The following is a 15129-nucleotide window of genomic DNA, read 5'->3' as shown; positions in this document are numbered from 1 at the left end:
TACAGCCATGTATATCCCCCCTCAAGCTGATACCACGACGGCCCTCAAGGAACTTCACTGGACTTTATGCAAACAGGAAACCATATACAGTGGGGGAAAAAAGTATTTAGTCAGCCACCAATTGTGCAAGTTCTCCCACTTAAAAAGATGAGAGATGCCTGTAATTTTCATCATAGGTACACGTCAACTATGACAGACAAATTGAGAAAAAAAAATCCAGAAAATCACATTGTATGATTTTTAATGAATTTATATGCAAATTATGGTGGAAAATAAGTATTTGGTCACCTACAAACAAGCAAGATTTCTGGCTCTCACAGACCTGTAACTTCTTCTTTAAGAGGCTCCTCTGTCCTCCCCTCGTTTCCTGTATTAATGGCACCTGTTTGAACTTGTTATCAGTATAAAATACACCTGTCCACAACCTCAAACAGTCACACTCCAAACTCCACTATGGCCAAGACCAAAGAGCTGTCAAAGGACACCAGAAACAAAATTGTAGACCTGCACCAGGCTGGGAAGACTGAATCTGCAATAGGTAAGCAGCTTGGTTTGAAGAAATCAACTGTGGGAGCAATTATTAGGAAATGGAAGACATACAACACCACTGATAATCTCCCTCGATCTGGGGCTCCACGCAAGATCTCACCCCGTGGGGTCAAAATGATCACAAGAACGGTGAGCAAAAATCCCAGAACCACACGGGGGGACCTAGTGAATGACCTGCAGAGAGCTGGGACCAAAGTAACAAAGCCTACCATCAGTAACACACTACGCCGCCAGGGACTCAAATCCTGCTGTGTCCCCCTGCTTAAGCCAGTACATGTCCAGGCCCGTCTGAAGTTTGCTAGAGTGCATTTGGATGATCCAGAAGAGGATTGGGAGAATGTCATATGGTCAGATGAAACCAAAATATAACTTTTTGGTAAAAACTCAACTCGTCGTGTTTGGAGTACAAAGAATGCTGAGTTGCATCCAAAGAACACCATACCTACTGTGAAGCATGGGGGTGGAAACATCATGCTTTGGGGCTGTTTTTCTGCAAAGGGACCAGGACGACTGATCCGTGTAAAGGAAAGAATGAATGGGGCCATGTATCGTGAGATTTTGAGTGAAAACCTCCTTCCATCAGCAAGGGCATTGAAGATGAAACGTGGCTGGGTCTTTCAGCATGACAATGATCCCAAACACACCGCCCGGGCAACGAAGGAGTGGCTTCGTAAGAAGCATTTCAAGGTCCTGGAGTGGCCTAGCCGGTCTCCAGATCTCAACCCCATAGAAAATCTTTGGAGGGAGATGAAAATCCGTGTTGCCCAGCGACAGCCCCAAAACATCACTGCTCTAGAGGAGATCTGCATGGAGGAATGGGCCAAAATACCAGCAACAGTGTGTGAAAACCTTGTGAAGACTTACAGAAAACGTTTGACCTGTGTCATTGCCAACAAAGGGTATATAACAAAGTATTGAGAAACTTTTTTGTTATTGACCAAATACTTATTTTCCACCATAATTTGCAAATAAATTCATTAAAAATCCTACAATGTGATTTTCTGGAATTTCTTTTCTCATTTTGTCTGTCATAGTTGACGTGTACCTATGATGAAAATTACAGGCCTCTCTCATCTTTTTAAGTGGGAGAACTTGCACAATTGGTGGCTGACTAAATACTTTTTTCCCCACTGTATCTTGAGGCTGCATTTATTGTAGCTGGGGATTTTAACGAAGCAAATTTGAGAAAAAGGCTACCTAAATTCTATTAGCATTTTGACTGTAGCGCTCGCGCTGGAAAAACACTGGATCACTGCTACACTAATTTCTGCTATGCATACAAGGCCCTCCCCTGACCTCCTTTCGGCAAACCTGACCACGACTCCATTTTGCTCCTCCCTTCCTATTAGGCAGAAACTCAAACAGGAAGCACCCATGCTAAGGACTATTCAACGCTGGTCTGACCAATCGGAATCCACGCTTCAAGATTGTTTTGATCACGCGGACTGGGATATGTTCCGGGTAGCCTCTAAGAATAATATAGACGTATACGCTGATTCAGTGAGTGGGTTTATAAGGAAGTGTAGAGGAGATGTCGTACCCACTGACTATTAAAACCTAACATAAACAGAAACCGTGGATAGATGGCAACATTCGTGAAAAACTGAAATCACGAACCACAGCATTTAACCATGGCAAGGTGACGGGGAATATGGCAGAATACAAACAAAGTGGTCGTTCCCTCCGCAAGGCAATCAAACAGGCAAAACGTCAATATCGAGACAAAGTGGAGTCGCAATTCAACGGCTAAGACACGAGACGTATGTGGCAGGGTTTACAGACAATCACGGACTACAATAGGAAAACCAGCCACGTCGCGGACACCGACGTCTTGCTGCCAGACAAGCTAAACAAGTTCTTTGCCCGCTTTGAGGATAACACAGTGCCACCGACGCGGCAAGCTACCATGAACAGTGGGCTCTCCTTCTCTGTGGCCGACGTAAGACATTTAAACGTGTTAACCCTCGCAAGGCTACTGACCCAGACTGCATTCATAGCAGCGTCCTCAGAGCACGCGCAGACCAGCTGGCTGGTGTGTTTAAGGACATATTCAATCTCTACCTATCCCAGTCTGCTGTCCCCACATGCTTCAAGATGGCCACCATTGTTCCTGTACCCTAGAATGCAAAAGTAACTGAACTAAATGACTATCGCCCCATAGCACTCACTTCTGTCATCATGAAGTGCTTTGAGAGACTAGTCAAGGATCATATCACCTCCACCTTACCTGTCATCCTAGACCCACTTCAATTTGCTTACCGCCCCAATAGGTCCACAGACGATGCAATCGCCATCACACTGCCACTGCTCTATCCCATCTGGACAAGAGGAATACCTATGTAAGAATGCTGTTCATTGACTATAGCTCAGCATTCAACACCATAGTACCCTCCATGCTCATCATTAAGCTTGAGGCCCTGGGTTTCAACCCCGCCCTGTGCAATTGGGTCCTGGACTTCCTGACGGGCCGCCCCCAGGTGGTGAAGGTAGGAAACAACATCTCCACTTCACTGATCCTCTACACTGGGGCCCCACAAGGATGTGTGCTCAGCCCCCTCCTGTACTCCCTGTTCACCCATGACTGCATAGCCATGCACGCCTCCAACTCAAATCATCAAGTTTGCAGACGACAACAGTAATGGGCTTGATTACCAACAACGATGAGACAGTCTACAGGGAGGAGGTGAGGGCTGTCGGAGTGTGGCGTCAGGAAAATAACATCTCACTCAACGTCAACAAAACATAGGAGATGATCGTGGACTTCTGGAAACAGCAGAGGGAGTACCCTCCTATCCACATCGATGGGACAGCAGTGGAGAAGGTGGAAAGTTAAGTTCCTTGGGGTACATATCACTGACAAACTGAAATGGTCCACCCACACAGACAGTGTGGTGAAGAAGGCGCAACAGCGTCTCCTCAACCTCAGGAGGCTGAAGAAATTTGGCCTGTCATCTAAAACCCTCAAACTTTTACAGATACACAATTGAGCGCATCCTGTTGGGCTGTATCACCGCCTGGTACAGCAACTGCACCGCCCAGAACCGCAGGGCTCTCCAGAGGGTGGTGCGGTCTGCACAACGCATCACCGAGGGCAAACTACCTGCCCTCCAGGACACCTACAGCACCCGACGTCACAGGAAGGCCAAAAAGATAATCAAGGACAACTACCAACCAAGCCACTGCCTGTTCACCCCGCTATCATCCAGAAGGCGAGGTCAGTACAGGTGCATCAAAGCTGGGACCGAGAGACTGAAAAACAGCTTCTATCTCAAGGCCATCAGACTGTTAAACAGCCATCACAAGCACAGAGGCGCTGCTGCTTACATACAGACTTGAACATCACTGGCCACTTTAATAAATGGAACACTAGTCACTTTAATAATGTTTACATATCTTGCATTACCCATCTCATATCGTGGTCAAGTTTTGAGAATGACACAAATACTAATTTTCACAAACTCTGCTGCCTCAGTTATGATGATTGCAATTTGCATATACTCCAGAATGTCATGAAGAGTGATCAGTTGAATTGCAATTAATTGCAAAGTCCCTCTTTGCCATGAACATGAACTTCATCCCAAAAAAACATTTCCAATGCATTTCAGCCCTGCCACAAAAGGACCAGCGGCCATCATGTCAGTGATTCTCTCGTTAACACAGGTGAGAGTGTTGATGAGGACAGGGCTAGAGAGCACTGTCATGCTGATTGAGTTAGAATAACAGACTGGAAGTTTTAAAAGGAGGGTGGTGCTTGTAGCTTAGCGGTGGGTAGCTTAGTGGTTAAGAGCGTTGTGCCAGTAACCGAAAGGTCGCTGGTTCTAATCCCCGAGCCAACTAGGTGAAAAATCTGTCGATGTGCCCTTGAGCAGGGCACTTAACCCTAATTGCTCCTGTAAGTCGCTCTGGATAAGAGCGTCTGCTAAATGACTAATTATTTAATTATTTATAAATCATTGTTCTTCCTCTGTTAACCATGGTTACCTGCAAGGAAATACGTGCAGTCATCATTGCTTTGCACAAAAAAGGGCTTCACAGGCAAGGATATTGCTGCTAGTAAGATTGCACCTAAATCAACCATTTATCGGATCATCAAGAACTTCAAGGAGAGAAGTTCAATTGTTGTGAAGAAGGCGTCAGGGCGCCCAAGAAAGTCCAGCAAGCACCAGGACCATCTCCTAAAGTTAATTCAGCTGCGGGATCGGGGCACCACCAGCGCAGAGCTTGCTCAGGAATGGCAGCAGGCAGGTGTGAGTGCATCTGCACGCACAGTGAGGCGAAGACTTTTGGAGGATGACCTGGTGTCAAGAAGGGCAGCAAAGAAGCCACTTTGACATCAGGGACAGACTGATATTCTCCAAAAGGTACAGGGATTGGACTGCTGAGGACTGGGGTAAAGTCATTTTCTCTGATGAATCCCCTTTCCGATTGTTTGGGGCATCCGGAAAACACCTTGTCCGGAGAAGACAAGGTGAGCGCTGCCAAGAGTAAAGCATCCTGAGACCATTCATGTGTGGGGTTGCTTCTCAGCCAAGGGAGTGGGCTCACTCACAATTTTGCCTAAGAACACAGCCATGAACGAAGAATGGTACCAACACATCCTCTGAGAGCAACTTCTCCCAACCATCCAAGAACAGTTTGGTGACGACAAATGCCTTTTCCAGCATGATGGAGCACCTTGCCATAAGGCAAAAGTGATAACTAAGTGGCTCGGGGAACAAGACACCATTTTGGGTCCATGGCCAGGAAACTCCCCAGACCTTAATCCCATTGAGAACTTGTGGCCGATCCTCAAGAGGCGGGTGGACAAACAAAAACCCACAAATTCGGACAAAACTCCAAGCATTGATTATGCAAGAATGGGCTGCCATCAGTCAGGATGTGGCCAATAAGTTAATTGACAGCATGCCAGGGTGGATTGCAGAGGTCTTGAAAAAGAAGGGTCAACAATGCAAATATTGACTCTTTGCATAAACTTCATGTAATTGTCAATAAAAGCCTTTGACACTTACAGTGAGGGAAAAAAGTATTTGATGTTTGATGTTCGCCCACTGACAAAGTCATGATCAGTCTATAATTTTAATGGTAGGTTTATTTGAACAGTGAGAGACAGAATAACAACACAATCCAGAAAAACGCATGTCAAAAATGTTATAAATTGATTTGCATTTTAATGAGGGAAATTAGTATTTGACTCCTCTGCAAAACATGACATGTTAGTACTTGGTGGCAAAACCCTTGTTGGCAATCACAGATGTCAGACGTTTCTTGCAGTGTGCAAACCTGGTGGCCAACATCTCAGGAGGGATTTTGTCCCACTCCTCTTTGCAGATCCTCTCCAAGTCATTAAGGTTTCGAGGCTGACGTTTGGCAACTCGAACCTTCAGCTCCCTCCACAGATGTTCTATGGGATTAAGGTCTGGACTGGCTAGGCCACTCCAGGACCTTAATGTGCTTCTTCTTGAGCCACTCCTTTGTTGCCTTGGCCGTGTGTTTTGGGTCATTGTCATGCTGGAATACCCATCCATGACCCATTTTCAATGCCCTGGCTGAGGGAAGGAGGTTCTCACCCAAGATTTGACGGTACATGGCCCTGTCCATCGTCCCTTTGATGCGGTGAAGTTGTTCTGTCCCCTTAGCAGAAAAACACCCCCAAAGCATGTTTCCACCTCCATGTTTGACGGTGGGGATGGTGTTCTTGGGGTCATAGGCAGCATTCCTCCGCCTCCAAACACGGCGAGTTGAGTTGATGCCAAAGAGCTCGATTTTGGTCTCATCTGACCACAACACTTTCACCCAGTTCTCCTCTGAATCATTCAGATGTTCATTGGAAAACTTCAGACGGGCCTGTATATGTGCTTTCTTGAGCAGGGGGACCTTGCGGGCGCTGCAGGATTTCAATCCTTCACAGCGTAGTGTGTTACCAATTGTTTTCTTGGTGACTATGGTCCCAGCTGCCTTGAGATCATTGACAAGATCCTCCCGTGTAGTTCTGGGCTGATTCCTCACCGTTCTCATGATTATTGCAACTCCACGAGGTGAGATCTTGCATGGAGCCCCAGGCCGAGGGAGATTGGCAGTTATTTTGTGTTTCTTCCATTTGCGAATAATCGCACCAACTGTTGTCACCTTCTCACCAAGCTGCTTGGCGATGGTCTTGTAGCCCATTCAAGCCTTGTGTAGGTCTACAATCTTGTCCCGACATCCTTGGAGAGCTCTTTGGTCTTGGCCATGGTGGAGAGTTTGGAATCTGATTGCTTCTGTGGACAGGTGTCTTTTATATAGGTAACAAGCTGAGATTAGGAGCACTCCCTTTAAGAGTGTGCTCCTAATCTCAGCTCATTACCTGTATAAAAGACACCTGGGAGACAGAAATCTTTCTGATTGAGAGGGGGTCAAATACTTATTTCCGTCATTAAAATGCAAATCAATTTATAACATTTTTGACATGCGTTTTTCTGGATTTTTTTGTTGTTATTCTGTCTCTCACTGTTCAAATAAACCTACCATTACAATTATAGACTGATCATTTCTTTGTCAGTGGGCAAACGTACAAAATCAGCAGAGGATCAAATACTTTTTCCCCCTCACTGTATGGAATGCTTGTAATTATACTTCAGTATACCATAGTAACATCTGACAAAAGTATCTAAAAACACTGAAGCAGCGAACTTTGTGAAGACCAATACTTGTGTCATTCTCAAAACATTTGACCACGACTGTATATACTGTATTCTATACTATCTATTGCGTCTTAGCCTATGCTGCTCTGACAATGACATTGCTCATCCTTATATTTATATATTCTTATTCCATTCCTTTACTTAGATTTAAGTGTATTAGATATTTGTTGTGGAACTGTTAGATATTACTTGCTAGATATTACTGCACTGTCGGAACTAGAAGCACAAGCATTTTGCTACACTCGCAATAACATCTGCTAACCATGTGTAAGTGACCAATACATTTGATTTGATCGGAGCATTCTACTCAATGCATCCTCATTGGGCGCTGATGAAGATTGTCTAAAGTGCATTACTGTGGCTTGAAAACACGATGACATTTCTAAAGGCAAATAAATAGTGCACAAATCGTATCATTTTGAAGTCGCCAGATTGACATTAGATGCAGTATAACGTTATCTTAGCTCATTGGTCACCATAGCAGCACCCACCCGTAGTCTGCGCTCCAGCAGGTATATCTCACTGGTCATTCCCAAAGCCAACACCTCCTTTGGCCGCCATTCCTTCCAGTTCTCTGCTGCCAATGACTGGAACGAATTGCAAAAATCTCTGAAGCTGGAGACACTTATCTCCCTCACTAACTTTAAGCATCAGTTGTCAGAGCACCTTACCGATCACTGCACCTGTACACAGCCCATCTGAAATTAGCCCACCCAACTACGTCATCCCTATATTGTTATTTATTTTGCTCTTTTGCACCCCAGTATCTCTATTTGCACATAATCTCTTGCACATCTAGCATTCCAGTGTTAATACTAATTGTAATTATTTTGCACTATAGCCTATTTATTGCCTTACCTCCATAACTTGCTACATTTGCACACACTGTATATATATTTTCTGTTGTATTTTTTTACTTTATGTTTTTTTACCCCATATGTAACTCTGTGTTGTTGTTTTTAATCGCACTGCTATGCTTTATCTTGGCCAGGTCGCAGTTGTAAATGAGAACTTGTTCTCAACTGGCTTACCTGGTTAAATAAAGGTTAAATAAAAATATAAAAAAAGCTAGCTATTTAAGATTGAGGGGAGACCTCCAGATTTCAGCTAGCTAACATTAGCATTGCTAGCTAATAACATTGCCATCTGTCTAAAGTAAATTTGACATGGCAAAGTTGTTTCCTACTAAATATGTGCCAACTTTAGCAATGTCATTTTATTTCCAAGCCCCTATAGTGTAATTTAGATGACAGTCATTAGCCCCGGTTCCAAGTCATTAGCCCCAGTTCTACATTTGACCATCAATATGGCTGCAGCATCTGTGGAACGTTGGCAACAACGCGACCGAGTGGCGGAGGTGCAACCCATGAATAGCTGGCCCATAATCAGACAGCGCACAGGGTTGGTTGGTTAGAATGGTTTGTTGGTAACAACGGCAGCAGGCAGTTTGTCTCCAAGCAACAGAAACCGCTCCATAACAGCTGGTCAACAACATCAGTGGCTGTGGCTATGCATGCCTGATTAGAATGGTTGGAGTTTGTGCCGTTTCATTCACTAACCATGTTGAAGAGCGGTTGATGTAGACCGGTAATGTGGGCAATGTCAGCCTTAGCAGGCTTAGGCACAGGCAAATGTTAATGTCTCCAACTTGGTGTAACTGAAATGAGTTGCATTCAAACCCAACAAACCTTTGAACGTGAGAGGCTTATTAAATATAAAAGTGAATGCAGGCAGTGTCGACTAAACTGACTTTCAGTTGCATGCAGTGTTTATAGCCATTCTACCAGTATGTACAGAGTTGAACTGAATGACCCCTGAACAGATGCTGGTTCACAGGTTGTGTCCTCAGGGTGTGTGTTTAGTCTTACCAGTGTTGTAACCATGGGAACCGTAGCCGCTGGCCTGCTGGAAGGCTGTTGCCGAGGCGTTGACTCCAACATTCACACCGTGCTGCTTCGACGAGGTAGGAGCCACCTGGAAACACAGACAGGTTAGAGGTCAAACTAACATACTTAGTTGTCTAAAGTATATAAAATATCAGCTGCTAACACGTCATTTCAATTCCTTTTACAGCATACTGGATTCTCTCAATTGAAGCTGCATTAGAGGACATTTTGCCAAAAAACTGTTTGTAATACATGTGTCCAGTTATAAATTACAGTTTGCATGTCATATTACAAAATGCATTTGTACATGCATCACGAGAACATACCCTTGTTAACTTCATAAAAACATCCAAAATTGACAATACCCAGACAAATCATGAGAAACCTCACCGGGAACATGGCGGGGCCGTACTGGAAGGTGTTGGGCAGGCCCGGCACGCCGGTGTAGTAGGGCAGGCTGGTGTAGCTGTAGCCAGGGGGCAGTGCGGGGTTCAGGAAGGGCTGCTGCGTGGTGTGGTGCGTCTGGCTCTGGTTCTGCTGCGACTGCTGGGCCAATGTGGTGGCCGGCGCCGGGGATGACGCGTCACCTCGACCAAACTTTGATAAGTCACCTGCGGGGAACGGGGGAGAGAGATTAAAGGCAAAGGGAAATGTGTGAAAGGGGGATGAGTGGGAGAGAGACGAGAGAGGAAAAAGTTACAGAATAACTTCCGTTGTGTTCAAGCAACAGGCGGGTGATTCTCAGATCAGTTAGTACACCAGTACAATAACGTTGTAGCAGCGTATCAGTTCCAGTCAGTCACAGCGATGAAGGTCTGACTATCTGGTGGTAGCTGCACATTGTTCTAGCACACCACTGTCCCCCTGTTTCGCCATGGAGACGCAGGACAGGATCAACTGTTGTGTTCGTTCCTAACACCAAACCCCTCCCTTCACTGTGTTAGCACTCAGTACACAGTCCATAGATTAGGAAAGTAGAGTTAGTTGTACACCATAGATGGGGGTTAGAATGGCGCTTACCAGAGTAAGGGTTGTTGCTCAAGCTGCCATCTCTGCCAGTCAGTGCTGTGTTGGGGGTGGCAAACGGGATGCTGTAGTAATCCTGAGAAGACAGAAGAGGCTTAGTTTTAACTAGTACGAAAGGACTATCAGACTATATCCCGTTTCATTCAATCGCTACATAGCAAAGTTCCTGGAAAGAAATGAGGGTTCCAAGAACAGTTTGGCAAGACAGCCAGTTGTTCCCTTCTTTAAAAAACAGTTTGCAACTGTTGCTAGAGTTAATAGTAAATACCAGAAGTCATATTTGGCCAGTCCACACATGGATGGGTTAGATCCAGATAACTTACTCACCAGTGGTATTCTTGTCTGGAGCATCTGTAGGTCATCATAGCCGTACACCTGAGGCTGAGGGGCACAAGGCGGTGAGACAAGACAAAGAATTAAAAAAACTTTCGCAATTTTTCTCTAATTGCAGTATACAATTATGAAGCACTAAATCGCATCTTTTATAAACTGTAAAAATCGGAATATTGAACGATATGCCCAGATATAGGCAGTCAGTCACATACAGATAAGACTTCATGATTTCCATGACCTAAAGGCAGGTTTAGTTGACAGAGACAGTGAGGAGTACTTAGGTCTTCCTATAAACTAGAGTTCCAGTGAGGATTTCCTATGCTGTTTATTACAGCTGTTGATAAATCATTGATAATAATCTGCCAATTTGTGTCATGTCATTAAATTAAGATATAAGGGGAACATAGCTCCAGTGAGCGAAAAAAGTATTGGATCCCCTGCTGATTTTGTACGTTTGCCCACTGACAAAGACATGATCAGTCTATAATTTTAATGGTAGGTTTATTTGAACAGTGAAAGACAGAATAACAACAAAAAAATCCAGAAAAACGCATGTCAAAAATGTTATAAATTGATTAGCATTTTAATGAGGGAAGTATTTAACCCCTCTGCAAAACATTACTTAGTACTTGGTGGCAAAACCATGGTTGGCAATCAGAGGTCAGACGTTTCTTGTAGTTGGCCACCAGGTTTGCATACATCTCAGGAGGGATTTTGTCCCACTCCTCTTTGCAGATCTTCTCCAAGTCATTAAGGTTTCGAGGCTGACGTTTGGCAACTCGAACATTCAGATCCCTCCACAGATGTTCTATGGGATTAAGGTCTGGAGACTGGCTAGGCCACTCCAGGACCTTAATGTGCTTCTTCTTGAGCCACTCCTTTGTTGCCTTGGCCGTGTGTTTTGGGTCATTGTCATGCTGGAATACCCATCCATGACCCATTTTCAATGCCCTGGCTGAGGGAATGAGGTTCTCACCCAAGATTTGATGGTACATGGCCCTGTCCATCGTCCCTTTGATGCGGTGAAGTTGTCCTGTCCCCTTAGCAGAAAAACACCCCCAAAGCATAATGTTTCCACCTCCATGTTTGACGGTGGGGATGGTGTTCTTGGGGTCATAGGCAGCATTCCTCCTCCTCCAAACACGGCGAGTTGAGTTGATGCCAAACTTCAGACGGCCCTGTATATGTGCTTTCTTGAGCAGGGGGACCTTGCGGGCGCTGCAGGATTTCAGTCCTTCACGGCGTAGTGTGTTACCAATTGTTTTCTTGGTGACTATGGTCCCAGCTGCCTTGAGATCATTGGCAAGATCTTCCCGTGTAGTTCTGGGCTGATTCCTCACCGTTCTCATGATCATTGCAACTCTGCGAGGTGAGATCTTGCATGGAGCCCCAGGCCGAGGGAGATTGACAGTTATTTTGTGTTTCTTCCATTTGCGAATAATCGCACCAACTGTTGTCACCTTCTCACCAAGCTGCTTGGCGATGGTCTTGTAGCCCATTCCAGCCTTGTGTAGGTCTACAATCTTGTCCCTGACATCCTTGGAGAGCTCTTTGGTCTTGGCCATGGTGGAGAGTTTGGAATCTGATTGATTGATTGCTTCTGTGGACAGGTGTCTTTTATACAGATAACAAGCTGAGATTACGAGCACTCCCTTTAAGAGTGTGCTCCTAATCTCAGCTCGTTAACTGTATAAAAGACACCTGGGAGCCAGACATCTTTCTGATTGAGAGGGGGTCAAATACTTATTTCACTCATTAAAATGCAAATCAATTCATAACATTTTTTACATGCATTTTTCTGGATTTCTTTTTTGTAATTCTGTCTCTCACTGTTCAAATAAACCTACAATTAAAATTATAGACTGATCATTTCTTTGTCAGTGGGCAAATGTACAAAATCAGCAGGGGATCAAATACTTTTTTCCCTCACTGTATATTCAATAAAATTCACAAGTTTATTTAAAACCTGTTTAACTCTTTCATGGTTGGGTTCTTGACGGATTTGTCCAAAATCGTATGACATAAAACATTACTTTTCTATCATTGCATTCATGGCAGTGTAAGTTGTCATTATATTGTATATTAAGCATTAATCAGTTAAATTAGAAATTGAACCATGTAAGAATCCTGGATCTAGCCATCTGACAGTTTTTTGTATAGATTTCAGAAATGCAGTGTAACTACGTAACATTTCGTGTCTCCTTATGTTACGGGGTGAAAACAGTTAAGGGCACACAAATCCCCCAAAATGTATGCGATTGCAAAATCGAATGCTTCTAACCGAAAGAGTCACCTTGATACTTAAAACCTAAATCGATACTGTCCTTAATGTGGTTCTTCAATAATTATGCATAATACTTGTTGGATGAACATTTGGTGTCGAGCTGTTTAATTATGCCATGATATTTTCAGACATCAGAAAATTCCTTCCTGGATCAGATGAATGACAGTCAATTGACGAACAGATGTTGTGATGGCACATGCGATGCAACAGCTGAGAAAAAGGTGTTCGCAAGTAATGTCCAGAGTATTGGAGTATCTCATTCGTTACACCGGTGAAGACAGTTGTGCCTGGATCCACGTTGGATCTAATATCCCTAGTGAATTGATGTTGATCATCTGTTGTCTGCTTGGTTTACAGCAGGGTCTCGTGAAATTTAACAGAGAAAGAAAGCATCAATGTAATGAGTTCATGTTTTAATATGTTTTTGTTTCTCGGATTGGACACAGTCTACTGTGTGCAATTCTATAGGATAGACTATGGCGCAACACCCAACGCTATACTTTTTAATTATTATGGATATAATGACACCAAATTACATAGCCTAGTGGGCTTCTTCACAATATGATCTGGTAATGAAATAACATGACAAATTCATTTGTTTCCATGTTAAACCTGCAATTTTAAACAATACAAAGGGCTTGAAGTAGCCTACTTGAATTTGGAGCTCAGAAGTACTGGAATAGACCTACATTGAAAATCAGACATTTCCTCAATTTGGTGCTTTAAAAGTCCTATTGTAGCCAATTTATAAGTTCTCCTGCTCCCTTACAATTATCAGTGATTTCATTTTTGATCAGTTTGAGAGAGTTGTGGCCACTTCCGCTTGTTTCGCGCTGCTTCAATTGAAGTGTAAAACCATGTGCGGCTATTATGAGGACGACAACATCTAATGCAGGCTTCAACCTGTGAAGACATCAAAACTATGAAATAACACATGGAATCATGTAGTAACCCAAAAAAGTGTTAAACAAATCAAAATATATTTTATATTTGAGATTCTTCAAAGTAGCCACCCTTTGCCTTGACAATTTTGCACACTTGGCATTCTCTCAACCAGCTTCATGAGGTAGTCACCTGGAATGCATTTAAATTAACAGGTGTGCCTTGTTAAGTTAATTTGTGGAATTTCTTTCCTTCTTAACCTCTTAAGGATCGGACCCCTTTTTTCAATTTTTACCTAAAATGACATACCAAAATCTAACTGCCTGTAGCTCAAGACCTGAAGCAAGGATGTGCATATTCTTGATACCACTTGAAAGGAAACATTTTGAAGTTTGTGGAAATGTGAAATTAATGTTGGAGAATATAACACATTAGATCTGGTAAAAAATAACAAAAAAACATGCGTTTTCTTTTTTGTTTTGTTCCATCATCTTTGAAATGCAAAAGAAGATAGCCCTATTTGGGAAAAGACCAAGTCCATATTATGGCAAGAACAGCTCCAATAAGCAAAGACAAACGACAGTTCATCATTACTTTAAGACGTGGAGGTCAGTCAATACGGAACATTTCAAGAACTTTGAAAGTTTCTTCAAGTGCAGTCGCAAAAACCATCAAGCGCTATGATGAAACTGGCTCTCATGAGGACCGCCACAGGAATGGAAGACCCAGAGTTACCTCTGCTGCAGAGGATAAGTTCATTAGAGTTACCAGTCTCAGAAATTGCAGCCCAAACAGACACATCAACATCAACTGTTCAGAGGAGACTGTGTGAAATCAGGCCTTCATGGACGAATTGCTGCAAAGAAACCACCACTAACGGACACCAATAAGAAAAAGAGACTTACTTGGGCCAAGAAACACAAGCAATGGACATTAGACCGGTGGAAATGTGTCCTTTGGTCTGGAGTCCAAATTTGAGATTTTTGGTTCCAACCACCGTGTCTTTGTGAGACGCGGTGTGGGTGAACGGATGATCTCCGCATGTGTATTTCCCACCGTAAAGCATGGAGGTGGTGGTGTTATGGTGTGGGGGTGCTTTGCTGGTGACACTGATTTATTTAGAATTCAAGGCACACTTAACCAGCATGGCTACCACAGCGATACGCCATCCCATCTGGTTTGGGCTTAGTGGGACTATCATTTGTTTTTCAACAGGACAATGACCCAACACACCTCCAGGCTGTGTAAGGGCTATTTGACCAAGAAGGAGAGTGATGGAGTGCTGCATCAGATGACCTGGCCTCCACAATCCCCCGACCTCAACCAAATTGAGATGGTTTGGGATGAGTCGGACCACAGAGTGAAGGAAAAGCAGCCAACAAGTGCTCAGCATATGTGGGAACTCCTTCAAGACTGTTGGAAAAGCATTCCTCATGAAGCTGGTTGAGAGAATGCCAAGAGTGTGCAAAGCTGTCATCAATGCAAAGGG

The 15129-nt window shown here is 43.8% G+C and overlaps 1 protein-coding gene across 6 annotated transcripts in view; it reads right to left on the bottom strand.

Annotated features, from left to right (window-relative positions):
- The window catches only part of LOC311124345 (ubiquitin-associated protein 2-like), an 85221-nt gene that overhangs the window by 7242 nt on the left and 62850 nt on the right, over nucleotides 1-15129 (bottom strand). For all 6 annotated transcript variants that reach the window (XM_084158286.1, XM_084158287.1, XM_084158289.1 and 3 more), the window contains 4 exons: nucleotides 10469-10522; nucleotides 10136-10217; nucleotides 9506-9726; nucleotides 9098-9203 (listed from right to left, as the gene is read on the bottom strand). In XM_084158286.1, coding sequence (XP_084014412.1) covers nucleotides 9098-9203; nucleotides 9506-9726; nucleotides 10136-10217; nucleotides 10469-10522 — 463 coding nt within the window. The remainder of the gene's footprint in view (nucleotides 1-9097; nucleotides 9204-9505; nucleotides 9727-10135; nucleotides 10218-10468; nucleotides 10523-15129) is intronic.

Source organism: Coregonus lavaretus (genome assembly GCF_964263955.1).
Source record: "Coregonus lavaretus genome assembly, chromosome: 3".
Lineage (NCBI taxonomy): Eukaryota > Metazoa > Chordata > Actinopteri > Salmoniformes > Salmonidae > Coregonus > Coregonus lavaretus.
Note: the sequence above shows the minus strand (reverse complement) of the source record. Positions and strands in the feature narration are given on the sequence as shown.